This window comes from Neofelis nebulosa, chromosome 7, assembly GCF_028018385.1.
Source record: "Neofelis nebulosa isolate mNeoNeb1 chromosome 7, mNeoNeb1.pri, whole genome shotgun sequence".
NCBI classification, from domain to species: domain Eukaryota; kingdom Metazoa; phylum Chordata; class Mammalia; order Carnivora; family Felidae; genus Neofelis; species Neofelis nebulosa.
Genome location: NC_080788.1, coordinates 59201108 through 59213819, shown reverse-complemented (window position 1 = coordinate 59213819; position 12712 = coordinate 59201108). Strand labels below are relative to the sequence as shown.

The 12712-nt window shown below is 41.3% G+C and overlaps 1 protein-coding gene and 1 long non-coding RNA gene across 3 annotated transcripts in view; one reads left to right on the top strand and one right to left on the bottom strand.

Annotated features, from left to right (window-relative positions):
• Window positions 1–12712, top strand: part of LOC131516625 (uncharacterized) — a 41558-nt gene that overhangs the window by 10599 nt on the left and 18247 nt on the right. Inside the window, exon 3 of the long non-coding RNA XR_009264179.1 lies at window positions 10813–10924. This is a non-coding gene — a long non-coding RNA (uncharacterized LOC131516625). The remainder of the gene's footprint in view (window positions 1–10812; window positions 10925–12712) is intronic.
• LOC131516620 (uncharacterized) overlaps window positions 5995–12712 on the bottom strand; it is a 43660-nt gene continuing 36942 nt past the window's right edge. Inside the window, exon 4 of one of the 2 annotated variants that reach the window (XM_058737876.1) lies at window positions 5995–6458. In XM_058737876.1, the coding sequence (XP_058593859.1) occupies window positions 6256–6458 (203 nt within the window). In that variant the 3' untranslated portion in view covers window positions 5995–6255. The remainder of the gene's footprint in view (window positions 6459–12712) is intronic. The other variant, XM_058737878.1, reaches the window with a different exon arrangement.

Here is a 12712-nt window from a genome sequence, read left to right as displayed (position 1 = left end):
AGCGGAGCAGAGTCCTTATGCCATGGCCAGCAGGCAACTGCATGTGACTTGATGATTTGGATTATCTACAATTAATGTAGTTGTGGTTAGCAGGAAGATCTTAAAGGTCCATTTTGCTCTACAAATCTATATAATTCTACAAGATAATCTGTTTGACATCCCCAGATAACAGCTATTTTATGACTCTGGCTGACGCCAAGGAATTGAAATGGAATTGAGTAAGAGAGGAACAGGAGGGCCTCCAACTACTCCTTCTTGGTACTTTGATTTCTTCAGTCATTCTCTTGGAAGCAGGATAATTTCTAGGTCTGTTCTCTTAGCTGATAGCAAGATAATATAACCACTCAACATTAGCTCAGCCTAATTAAATCAGGAGGAGATTAAAATCTCCTGATTTTTAATCCTCCTGATTAAAAATTTGGAGTTTTCAGTCTCTTGGCTCTCTGCCTTTCCTCTTAATATAACTCCTTCATTTAAACAAATTTTCAGCATTTTCTCCAGAGGTGGCTAAATGACTTCAGCACTGCATTAACACTGGCAGACCCAACGTTAGAGCTTAAGAAGGGGTTAGCCACATAGAAAGATTTCAGGAGTGCCAGGATGATCCTGATGTTCAAAGGTATCTAGCTCCTTTCCTTACAGCATGATTTCTTCTGTCTTCATTATTTTAAATTTTTTTTCCTTTTTTTTTTTTAAATTGAAGCTTAGTTGATACACAGGGCTAGTTTCAGGTGTACAACATAGTGATTTGACAGCTGTATGTGTTATGCTATGTTCACCGTAAGTGTACCTCCAACCTGTCACCATACAGCACTATTACAATATCATTGACTATATTCCTTAATCTGTACCCTTCATCCCTGTGACTTATTCATTCCACAACTGGAAGACTGTACCTTCCACTCCCCTTCACCCATTTTACCCATCCCTCCCATCCTCTCCCCTCTAGCAACCATCAGTTTGTACTCTGTATTAATGGGTCTGTTTCTGTTTTGTTTGTTAATGTGTTTTGTTTTTGTATATTCCACATATAAGTGAAATCATATGGTATTTGTCTTTCTCTGAGTTATTTCCCTTCACATAATATCCTCTAGGTCCATCCATGTTACTGAAAATGGCAAGATCTCATTCTTTTTTATGGTTGAGTAATAATCCTCTGTGAGTGTGTGTGTGTGTGTGTGTGTGTGTGTGTGTGTGTGTGTGTATAACACATCTTCTTTACCCATTCATCTATTGATGGACACTTGGGCTACTTCCATATCGTGGCTATTGTAAATAATACTGCAGTAAACATAGGCGTGCATGTATCCCTTTGAATTAGTGTTTTTTTGTATTCTTTGGGTAAATACCTCATAGCGGAATTACTGGATCATATGGTATTTCCCTTTTTAATTTTTTGAGAAAACTCCATACTGTTTTCCATAGTGGATGCACCAATTGCATTCCCACCAACAATGCATGAGCATTCCTTTTTCTCCACATCTTCATCAACACTTGTTCTCTCTTGTCTTTTTTATTTTAGCCATTCTGACAGGTATGAGGTGATATCTCATTGTGGTCTGATTTGCATTTCCCTGATGATTAGTCATGTTAAGCATCTTTTCATGTGTTTGTTGGCCATCTATATATCTTCTTTGGAAAGGTATTCAGGTCTTCTCCCCATTTTGTATTTGGACTTTTTTTTATTTTTTATTTTTGGTGTTGAGTTGTTCTTCATTATTCACTATCCAACAAGTATCTATCAAGTGCCTTCTGTGTAACAGCCCTAGGAAGCAGTATGCATTTGAGTTATGAGTGATGAGTGTTTTGGTTGGTTTGTGTGTTTCACCTAGATTACTGGGCTGTGATAGAAGCTTTAGACAGATGGCTGAGGACACCACAGAAGAGAATGGAATCTTTCTGAAGGTGAGACAGGAGCAGGAAGGCCTTCTGTGTGTTAATCTAATCTGTAGACAGTTTAAACAACTATAAAAAAGTTTGAAATTGAATTCTAGAAATGAAAATACAACATCTGGAATGGAAAATATCTGAATGGAATTAATAGCAGCTTAGAAATTGCAGAAGAAAAGATTAGTAAATTTGAAGCCATAGCAATAGAAACTACCCAACATAAAACACAGAAAGGGGAAAAAGACAGAGAGAGAGAGAGAGAGAGAGAGAGAATACTATTAGTGATTTGTGGGACATCATCAAATGGCCTAATATACATATAACTGGAGTCCTAGAAGAGAGGATAGATGGGGAAACAAAAAATATTTGAAGATACACTATTTTTAAAATTATATGTTAAAGTATCTTTCGTTAAACTTCATTTTTTTTTTTTTAAATTTTTTTTTCAACGTTTTTTATTTTTATTTTTGGGACAGAGAGAGACAGAGCATGAACGGGGGAGGGGCAGAGAAAGAGGGAGACACAGAATCAGAAACAGGCTCCAGGCTCCGAGCCATCAGCCCAGAGCCCGACGCGGGGCTCGAACTCACAGACCGCAAGATCGTGACCTGGCTGAAGTCGGACGCTTAACCGACTGCGCCACCCAGGCGCCCCTCGTTAAACTTCATTTTATGGTTCATAGAAACACCGTTGATTTTTGTATTTTGTTTTTGCCTGTTCTTGCGTAAATCATTCCCACCACCAATTTATGAGAATTACAGTTGCTCTGAAAACTCATTAGTACTTGGTATTGTCCTTGGCTCTCCTGTAAACAGCTCTCTCAAACAGAACCAGTCACTTCTTCACTACCAAATCTAGCATCTTCTCATTTGTCATGCTACCTGATTGTATACATCACTGAATATCATTGACCTCTCCTTCTTACAGATTATCTCTCTTTTTCACTTTTCCTCCTAGCTCTCCAACTGATTCTACTGTCTGTTTTTCTTCTGGCTGTCCTATCAGAGCAACTGTTCTGACTTCCTGGGAGAATGGTGGTAAGCCTGGCAGGGTTGGGTGGGGATAGCAAGGTAGGTGGGTGGGTGTAATCTGGACAAGTTACCAGGGAGGAGGTCTGGAAGAATGTCTCCAGCCTGACTATGTTACATGTCAATGCAAATCCTAAGTGAAGAATTTTAGGCAGCCCATCCTTGGTAGGAGCTCCTTCCCCACCTCCATTTTTTTTTCATTAGGGCCTGAGTCTGCTATCTGCAGCTGAAGGAGCTAGAGCTTTTGTGTCCTCAAATTCCTACTGAAATCATGAAAAGAATGTATAAACAAGGGCAAATGGCATCAGCACAGGAAGTCAGTGATCAGCATTAACTTTATACTAGAAACCAGGAGAAACTTTTGCTAACGACAGAACGTAGGGCTTGGCTTGAAAAGGCCCCTGGAGATAGAGTCATGATTCTCCCCAGTGAAAGAGAGCACCTTATCTGGGAAAGACTTTACTGCCCGTCAGAACCAGTGCTACCTCTAACTCAGAGAGGTAAGAGTTCTATAAGGAAGAAGTTGAGGGTGGGTTGAAGGGCCATTTGGATATTTCACCTCATAGGTCTTGACTGTCTTTGTGGATCTTTGGCGTTAGATCTCCACCATTAGTGTGAAGAAGATCTGATGTTTTCTGTTGTCTGAAATGGGCACATGAAACAGATGTGGGTGCTCTGTGGAGAAAGAGTTCTCTTCTAAGGTAATACATCCATCACAACTCAGCAGTTAAGCACCTGACCATGTTCTGATTTAGGTTCCCTTCTCATTATACCCGGGCTGATGGCTCTCAGAACTGGTCATCCCCAGGTTCATGGAGTCTCTTTCTTCAATGTAAGATTGCTGGCCTCCATCTGATAGAGCTTTCTTTTGCCTTCTGTGATTTTCCAGCTCCTATTTAGCTTTCCACTGTGGCTTATGGATAACCTTTTTGCTTCTTAGACTCAGTCATTCTTACTTTAAGCTAGAGCAGGAAAGAATCAACCCGGCCACAATGTCAACAGTCACTAGAGATGGATTTTCTGAAAGTTGTCCTAAGCTTTGCACCCTAACTGCTAAATGCAAATACCCCAGACCCTGGGAGTTTCCATAGCTTTGTCTGTCTTAGTTGGGAGTTTCCACATCCTATGGATAAGGCCATTGAGAAAATGCACAAACACCTTTGTTGCTAAGCCTGACCTGTAGTGACCACTAATGCTCTATTTAGCTAACACTACCTATCATCTTTACCCTACTCTCTTCTCACTTTGTCAGTTGAAGCTGCGGGCAGTAGGCACGTGAGAGGATTATTGTTAGTCCGTATCTGAAAAGCCCCCCATACACATACCTGGAGAAGTTATCAGAGGGTACATACTTCACAGCAAGTTATGGCCAAGCTATTATGTTCCACATTTATCAGATAGATTTTTTTTCAATTCAGCTTCCAGATATAACACAGTTACTAACCCTCAAATTGTACCATTATGTAAAGAGCTTGATAGTATTAGATCCCAAGCCAAACAGGATACCAAGACAGTGAACTCACATGCTTCTATGTACTGCTTCTCAGTTGGTTTAAAAGGTGTGAGAGTTTGTTTTTTCTTTCCTTTGCAATGCCCCTTATGGCTTTCTTGTTTTTTAATCTTAATGTTTTGCAACAGAGGTCTGGTTTCAATTTGATATTCTAGGATCAGGTTGTTAATGGATTTTGCTAAAGTGATTGTTCCTTTTTTTATTTTAAAAAAATTTTTTAAAGTTTATTTATTGAGAGAGAGAGAGAGAGACAGAGAGAGACAGAGAGAGACATAGAAAGAGAGAGTCAGGCTCTGTGCTGTCAGTGCAGAGCCCAACGTGGGGCTGAAACTCACAAACCTCAAGATCATGAACCTGAGCTGAAATCAAGAGTTGGATGCTTAACTGACTGAGCTACCCAGGCACCCCTAAAGTGATTGTTCTGTTAAAAACATTTTTTTATGTCTTTATTTTATTTTAAGGGAGAGACAGAATGCCAAGTGGGGGGAGGGGGCAGAGAGAGAGGGAGACACAATCCGAAGCAGGCTTCAGGCTGTCAGCATAGAGCCCAACGCGGGGGCTTGTACTCATGCATCCTAAGGTCATGACCTGAGTTGAAGTCCGCGCCCACGCCCAGCCCACTGGGCCACCCAGGCGCCCCCTAAAGTGACTGTTCTTAACTGATTTCTCGTGGTACCCACTGAACGTTCCCAGGAAATGGTAGAATGTGCTTACGAAGTGATGACAGAAATCATTTCTAGGCATGTGGTTTATATTTATTTTTAGACTAGTGCGCCCCTCTAATTTTGCAGTGGCTTTACTGAACTGGCATTTGACCGAGTATAATTTTAAATCAGCTTCACCTAGTGTATCAGTTTGGGTCCCAATAGGAAACAGATGGAATACTTAAATTCAGATCATTACAGGAGGGTTGACTTACAAAGAGACCATTACAAAGATGTGTGCAAGATGTGGTGGAGCCACAAGAAAGGATAGTGCAAGAACCTGTAAGCGGTGAACTCTTGCTATTCCTAGGCCTGAAGGGACAAGATGTAAGAGAAGTGAGGAGGAAAGCCAGATAAAGAGCTCCTCAATACACTGACTTCAGTCTTTTCATATACTCTGATCTCCTTCTGGGTCACCCAACTAGTTGGTTGACCAACTAGTTGGGTAGAACCCAACTAGCGGAGCTAACGGGCATAGGAGCCCATTGACAGAGTCAACAGGGTCAGGCTCCTAGGGTATAGAGGAAGGTGGAGAGTGGGTCTGGAGAAGCAAACCAAAGGTACCTGACACACACAAGAAGTCTAGGATTAAAATTAAATCAATTCCTTGACACAATTTGTGAATGATGTTCCGGAGATAATGATGCCCTTTTAGGTATACTGACACCTCTAAACAATCCTTTTTACTTACACTTTCTCTATGAAGCATGGAAAGGCAAAAGAGCTCTTGAGATCCTAAAGCAGCCTCTTGAATTGATTCAGTTACATGGTGATAAAGATGGTTTTTTCTTCTCTCAGATTATCTATATCTGAGAGATAATATATACTCTTCTCAGTCCAACAGGGTTGGACTCCCTGCAAAAGGGAAATGAGGAGGAAGGGGAGGAGGAGGGAAGAGGGAAAAGAAGGGCTATGTATAGGAAGAGGGAACATCTCGGATGGGAGAGACAGCAGTGGAGAAAGAGTCATGGAAATCTGTGAACCAAGACCCCTGGGCATTTGAGCTTAGTGACTGCCCCACCCAGCCCTGGCCAAGCATTTCTGACTCAGCATAATGGCCATTGGGGCCTTCTTGCTGGGCTCACCTTCTTTGAAATTTCCAAGAGTTTGAGAATTCGAGTTTTTACTTACATGACTTTAGTGTGCTGAGGATACTTAGGAATGGCAGAGACGGGTAAGTCTGGAGGCCAGGTGAGATGCAGCATGGGATGATTATTGAGGGCTCAGATTCGGAAGCCAGGCTGCCTGAGTTTACATTCTGTCTGCTCCTTATAGCTTCCATGACCTTGGGAGAGTTATTTAACTTCTGTATTCTAGTTTCCACATCTGCAAAATGGAAAAGATAACAGTAATCACCTCAAGAATTCTTGGGAGGACTTACTACTTGTAAAGTTCCTACAAAGAGCCCCACATATAGAAAGCACACTGTAAATGTTAAATCACATTTGAATAGCTCTACTTGCTGGGCATCTTCTCTCAGGCCCTGCCCAGCAGAGATTCTTGAGGGTGGCGGTGTTTTCCTTCTAGTCTGTCAGTGCACATCTGATTGACTGCTCAGGATTATGGGTTTGTGTAGTTTTTAAGGAGGAATGGTCAAAGCTGCCTTTCAGAATAGGCCCTTTACTGAATCTGGAAGCTAAACAATCCCTTGTTCCTGAGGAGCAAGGAAGGAGTAAGTCCCAAGAGTCTCTCCTGATGGAACTAGTGTCTACCTGTGTGGTAAGAGATTACTGGGAATACTGCTAGTCCAGGCAGGGTAGGGTTATTCTGACCTGCTGCTCCTTGGCAAGATTTGATCTGGCTTTTTTGCCACTGCCACAACATTATCTGTCGTCCTCTGGCTGAATAATTGTCCTTATTGAGAAACAGAAAATTCTTTCTCAGGCCAGATAATCTAAGTTCTGGGAATTGATGCAAATGGGATGGAGTAACTTTTGTAACTTAATTTTTGGGTTCTTATCAGGAGGGACCTATAACCTTTCACCAGGGCAAGAAGTTTCTGCAGAACACGTGCTGGCTTATTCAGAAAGATCCTGCTGGGCCTGTTTGGGTGAGAATTCATAGGGGCAAGAGACACAGTTGTTTTAGGAAAGTGACCTTGTGTCAAGACAATTACTAGATAGAAAGCAACTCTATTCACAAATTGATCTAAAGAACTATTTGATGTATAAAACTTAATTACTTATAAGTGAATCATAATTTATTGAATTGCACTTCCAGGAATAGGTAAAATCTGAGAATCAACTATTTTTTGAAACTTTTCTATTTGATAGACTTAAATATTTGAGAGAATCTGGGTTTGTCTCTTTTTTGTTTCTTGAGATCCTAAAGCAGCCTCTTGAATTGATTCAGTTACATGGTGATAAAGATGATTTTTTCTTCTCTCAGTTACCTATATCTGATAACCATGCAGGGCATGGTTCTTATAGGCTTTACAAGAGAACCCTAGTATTTGTTACTTATTTCCTGGTTTATTCATAAGATAAATGATATAAAATATTTGAAAAAGAAAACATCTGTTTAAAATATACTGTCGGTGATGTATGGGACTTTGATGACAATGTTAGAGAGAGCTGGAGTAGTGAAAAGAAAATTTTTATTTTGGGGTGAGTCAGGGATCCATGAGGTGAGAACTATATGGCTATACTTCCTGTTAGTAGCCTTGTTTACATGGTTTTATTCCAGAGGAAAGGTTAAAATGACTGGGATTATACAGTTTTGAGAACAGATGACTTTTGAAGAGTCTAGTGGTAGATACTGACCAAATCTACTCCAGGGGACAGAAAGAGGATATCAGATAAATTAGAAGAGAGTGAGATTTCACTAGAGGTAAGTGAAAAAATGTAGTATTCAAACTAAGCTGAACTCTTCCTGGGAATCCTCAAGAAGAAAACAGCCATCTATCCTGGCCTTGAGAATGACAGCTCAGTCTAACAATTAGGGCTGGGTAGCAAGGTTGTGGGAGGGTTTTTCTTGCTTTATCTCCAACATTCATGACTAGAGCTTCATTTGCCCCCGAGGAGCCCCGTTTGCTGAACCTTACTCTGTACTTTCTTTTATGTTGCTTATTGCCTGGCAGCCTGCCTTGTGGATTTCCAGAGAGCACTGGCCTTGTCTGTCCTTACCTGTTTGGTGCTCTTTTTTTTATGTTTATTTTATTTATTTATTTATTTATTTATTTATTTATTTATTTATTTTTGAGACACACACACACACACACACACACACACACACACACACACCATGAGTGGGGTAAGAGTAGAGAGAGAGAGGGAGACACAGAATTCGAAGCAGGCTCCAGGCTCCATGCCGTTAGCACAGAGCCTGATGCAGGGCTTGAACTCACGAACTGCGAGATCATGACCTGAGCCGAAGTCGTACACTTAACCGACTGAGCCACCCAGGCACCCCACCTGTTTGCTACTCTTGATCCTGGTTCACCACTTTCTGAAAAAGATTCTTTGGTAAAAAACTAACAAGATGTCTAAAGCCCTTTAAAAACTCCTGCCGGAAGCTTTGGATGAAATGAGAAAGATAAAAATTTCGGTATCCCAGTTTCCATAACTTGTGCCGAACTCTGTTCTCTTTCCTTTTTCTCCTTGGACAGTTCCTGAGCTGTCTCTCAACCTCCACCTCTGTACTTACAAACCCAAGGCTCAGGGAGCAAAATAGCAACAAGCTTCTGTGCCCTGGACTTTAGCCCAGTTTCTTGTAGCCTTGTGTCTCAACATTGCTAGGGGGCAGAAGGGGTTATGTTTCAGAGAAGAGTTTCAGTCTGTTTATCACCAGGGCTTGTGTCAGAAATGAGAAAAACCATACTCCTTTTCATCAAAGTGATCATAACAAAGAGGCTTGCGGCTGCGTTAAGCTATTGAATTGATTTGGTGGTCGTATGTGTCTCCCTTTACTTCCCTGATACTTTTTATGCTTTTTTCCCCTCCTGTCCTCCCAACTTCCTGCACCCACTGGTGTCTTTTACAATTCCTTACAGTTTAAGGAGCAAACTTCCTGTTCAGTGTATGCTGAACTGGATTCTGTAGCAGCCACAGCTCATCTGACTATAGCATGTACATGTCCTCTGGTAACAGGCCTAGGGGGAGAGAGTAACTTTCAGACTCTCTCTCTCAAGTTCCTCTTTTCTGCCTGTTCTCCAAATGCATGCACAGAAAACAGGTGTTTAGAATGTTCGCAACAGTGATAATTTGGAGAAACACACCAAGACTACAACCTAAATTTTGGATCCTTGACTTATTTGGCACTGAGGAGATAGAGCTAAAAAGACTGCATTCATTAGGAGGATGGATCCTGGAAGCCAGATTTTATTCATAAGTGCAATGAGTTCACAACATGAACAGCTCTGAAATGAAACTCTGTTGACCTGTGATGCCTTTTGTCGTTGTTGTTTCTGAGGCATCTTAGTGAGCAACATGCTCTTTTTGTTTTCTTTTCATATGTGACCTCTCTTCTCTGTCCTTGTCCAACACTCAGACATGGGAAACCAGTGTGTGTATTGATCAGACATGTCTGGTACATCAAGGGACCGTAAGGTAGTTGATCTATGGCTTAGCCTTTGCTCTTGCCCTGGGAGTGGTTGGATATCTGGTGGAGTTCTATGGGAGAACCAAATATACTTTTCCCCCTTAAAAAAATATTTTGATTATTCATTAGAACAATCTTACAGAGTAAACCTTTGTATTACATCTTACTGATACCAAAACTTGAGGAAAAAGAAGTCATGTGATTTGTGTCCTAATTCTGTAAGAGTCGGGGTAGAGAGATGGTAACCAGAAAACTACCAGATGAAAATTCTCAAGATAAGTCTCTGTGTCTGATCTGTTGAATTATTTCACTTACCCTTGGGGTGAACTTCTATTTTTCAAAGGTAAAGTTAATTATTTGTTATCCATTCACTAAGTTGGTGACATAGTCTTGGCATTTCCTCTTCAGGGTGTTTGCAGGAGTCCTCTTGGTTGGCCCTATCCTATGTCTTGCCCTAGACACAGCCCACAGAGCAGTTGTGTCTTTTCTTTGCAGGAATCTGCATGTTCATCCTTACCCTCTGCCTCCTCCAAACTCCACAGTGCAGAGTTTTGGGTATGCAGGATAAGTATAACAACACATAGCCAAGGACCATGTGTTACTAATTATTGATTGCAAAGGCACAGAACTAAGTTCTTAACAATCTTTGGAATTTGCTTCTGTGACAGTTTTGCTCCTAAGAGAAATTTTAAAGTTCTTAGAGGCCTTGGATCACTTAGTTTCAAACTGTAGGTTCTGATCCATTAGTGAATCTTGATGTCAATTTGTGGATCTAGGCCAGTGTTAAAGAAAGAACAAACAAACAAACAAAAATAAAGAAGGAAAGAAAGAAAATAGAATACAATAGAGAATCCACATTGCACATAATAATATTAAAGTATTTATTTATGATGCTTTTATTTGTATGTATGTAAGTGTGACATCTACCCTGTAGACAGTTTAAAAAAAAAATATGGACATATGTGGCTTTTATATATTACTAACCTGTTTCCCCCTGCTCCCTACTCTATATCACCCCAGATTTACTATTAATATCTTAGGTTGGTTCCAGAGTACATGTACTCATGTTTAAAACCCCAACCAGGTAATGGACAACTAGGATTCAAGACTCACATTGGAATAATGTTCTAATTGGTCCTAGGTGTCCTGGAGGGCAGTGCTTTGGGCCTGGGTCTTCAACTTGCCTTTGGGATTTTGGTCATCAGAAATGATCCTCAATTTAATGACTTCAATGGCTGGGAGACCAGGTTCAGGTATGAGAAACTGAATGTGAGGGTTCTGCTCTTTTATAACCCTAGAGAAAGGAAATTTAGGGGAAGCATGAGCAGGTTGGGCTGTGTCTTAATAATGATGGTAGTAGGAGATCTGGTGGGAAAGTAAAGAGTACACTGGGGTACAACTAACCATATGCATAAAGGGAACTGAACAGCTGAGTCCTATGTCATTAAATGAGCAGCTCATAAGGACATAGCCCTCCCTCCACGAGGGAGACCAACCTTAGTAGCGGCAGTAGGTCCTAATCATGCATGAGGCCAATCCCCTCTCCCTTGCGTCCTTCCTGGCTTCACTTTTGTTTACTCTTTCTTTTTTTCTTTCAAATTTTCCTGAACTATACTGTGGCTGACTCCAATTTTGATATGTCAGTGAAGAATATCATTGCTTTTCAGCTCATATCAATTTTCATGGGGAGGAATGAGAGTGTCAGTGTTGGGGGAGGTGTAGAGGATGAAAATGTGAGTCCAAGAGATGAGCCAGTATATATGTCAGTTTGACTCTAAGAAGAGAATTTGATCCCATTAGTAAAGGAAACAGCATCAATCTCTTGCCCATTGATTATTATATTTGGAAATTGGAATGAAATAGGGGTTGGGGAGGAAGGCTCAGAAGACCCCTTGTGGCTTAGTACTGATGGGATAATAGATTTGTAGTACATTTAAATGTATTCCTGAAATAGCCTGTGTTTAAATATCCCCTGAGTTGGGGCGCCTGGGTGGCGCAGTCGGTTAAGCGTCCGACTTCAGCCAGGTCACGATCTCGCGGTCCGTGAGTTCGAGCCCCGCGTCAGGCTCTGGGCTGATGGCTCGGAGCCTGGAGCCTGTTTCCGATTCTGTGTCTCCCTCTCTCTCTCTGCCCCTCCCCCGTTCATGCTCTGTCTCTCTCTGTCCCAAAAATAAATAAATAAAAAAATAAATAAATAAATATCCACTGAGTACCTACACTGTATCAGCTATCCTTGGGATGCTAAGAGCTTAATTCAGAGGCCTGCAATGAAGTTCACTTATGGCATACATGAACACATTCAGTGTAACATCTCACCAGATGCCCTGTCATTCTTATTATGGACCTTACCAATCATCCCTTTCTTTGGATGCATGATGCCCATTCTCTACTACCTGGGTGTTACAGAAGGTGAGTCATCTCCTATACCACTCAGGAGGTGGGCTTTCATCTTGTGATCTGTCAAGAGGCAAAGAAATGACACTTTTTGGGGCACCTGGGTGGCTCAGTTAATTAAGAGTCCAACTTCGGCTCAGGTCATGATCTCATGGTTTGTGGGTTTGAGCCCCACGTCGGGCTCTGGGCTGACAGCTTGGAGCCTGGAGCCTGTGTCGAATTCTGTGTCTCCCTCTCTTTTTGCCCCTCCCCCACTTGTAATCTGTCCCTCTCTCTCAAAAATAAACAAACATTTTAAAAAAACTTAAAAAAAAAGAAATGACACTTTTGACACTTATTCTGGAAAAATGCTCATATGTAGGATGTAGAGTGGTAAACCCAATGTGAAGAGGCAAACCCTTTCAAGCATACCTGATTTCAGATCGTCAGGTCCAGGCCCTATGTAGGCTAAGGGTCAGAGCAGGGACAGAAAATAGGCTGGACTACTATTTCATAATTAATTTATTTTAATCTACTTGTTCTGGAAGCCAAGAGTCCTGAGTTCTGGTCCAGGCTCTGTTTGTAACTTGCTTTGTGGTCTTAAGCTTGTCACTCTACTTCTCTAGACCTTAGTTTCCTTATCAATAAAATGGAGGAGGGGTTTTGCT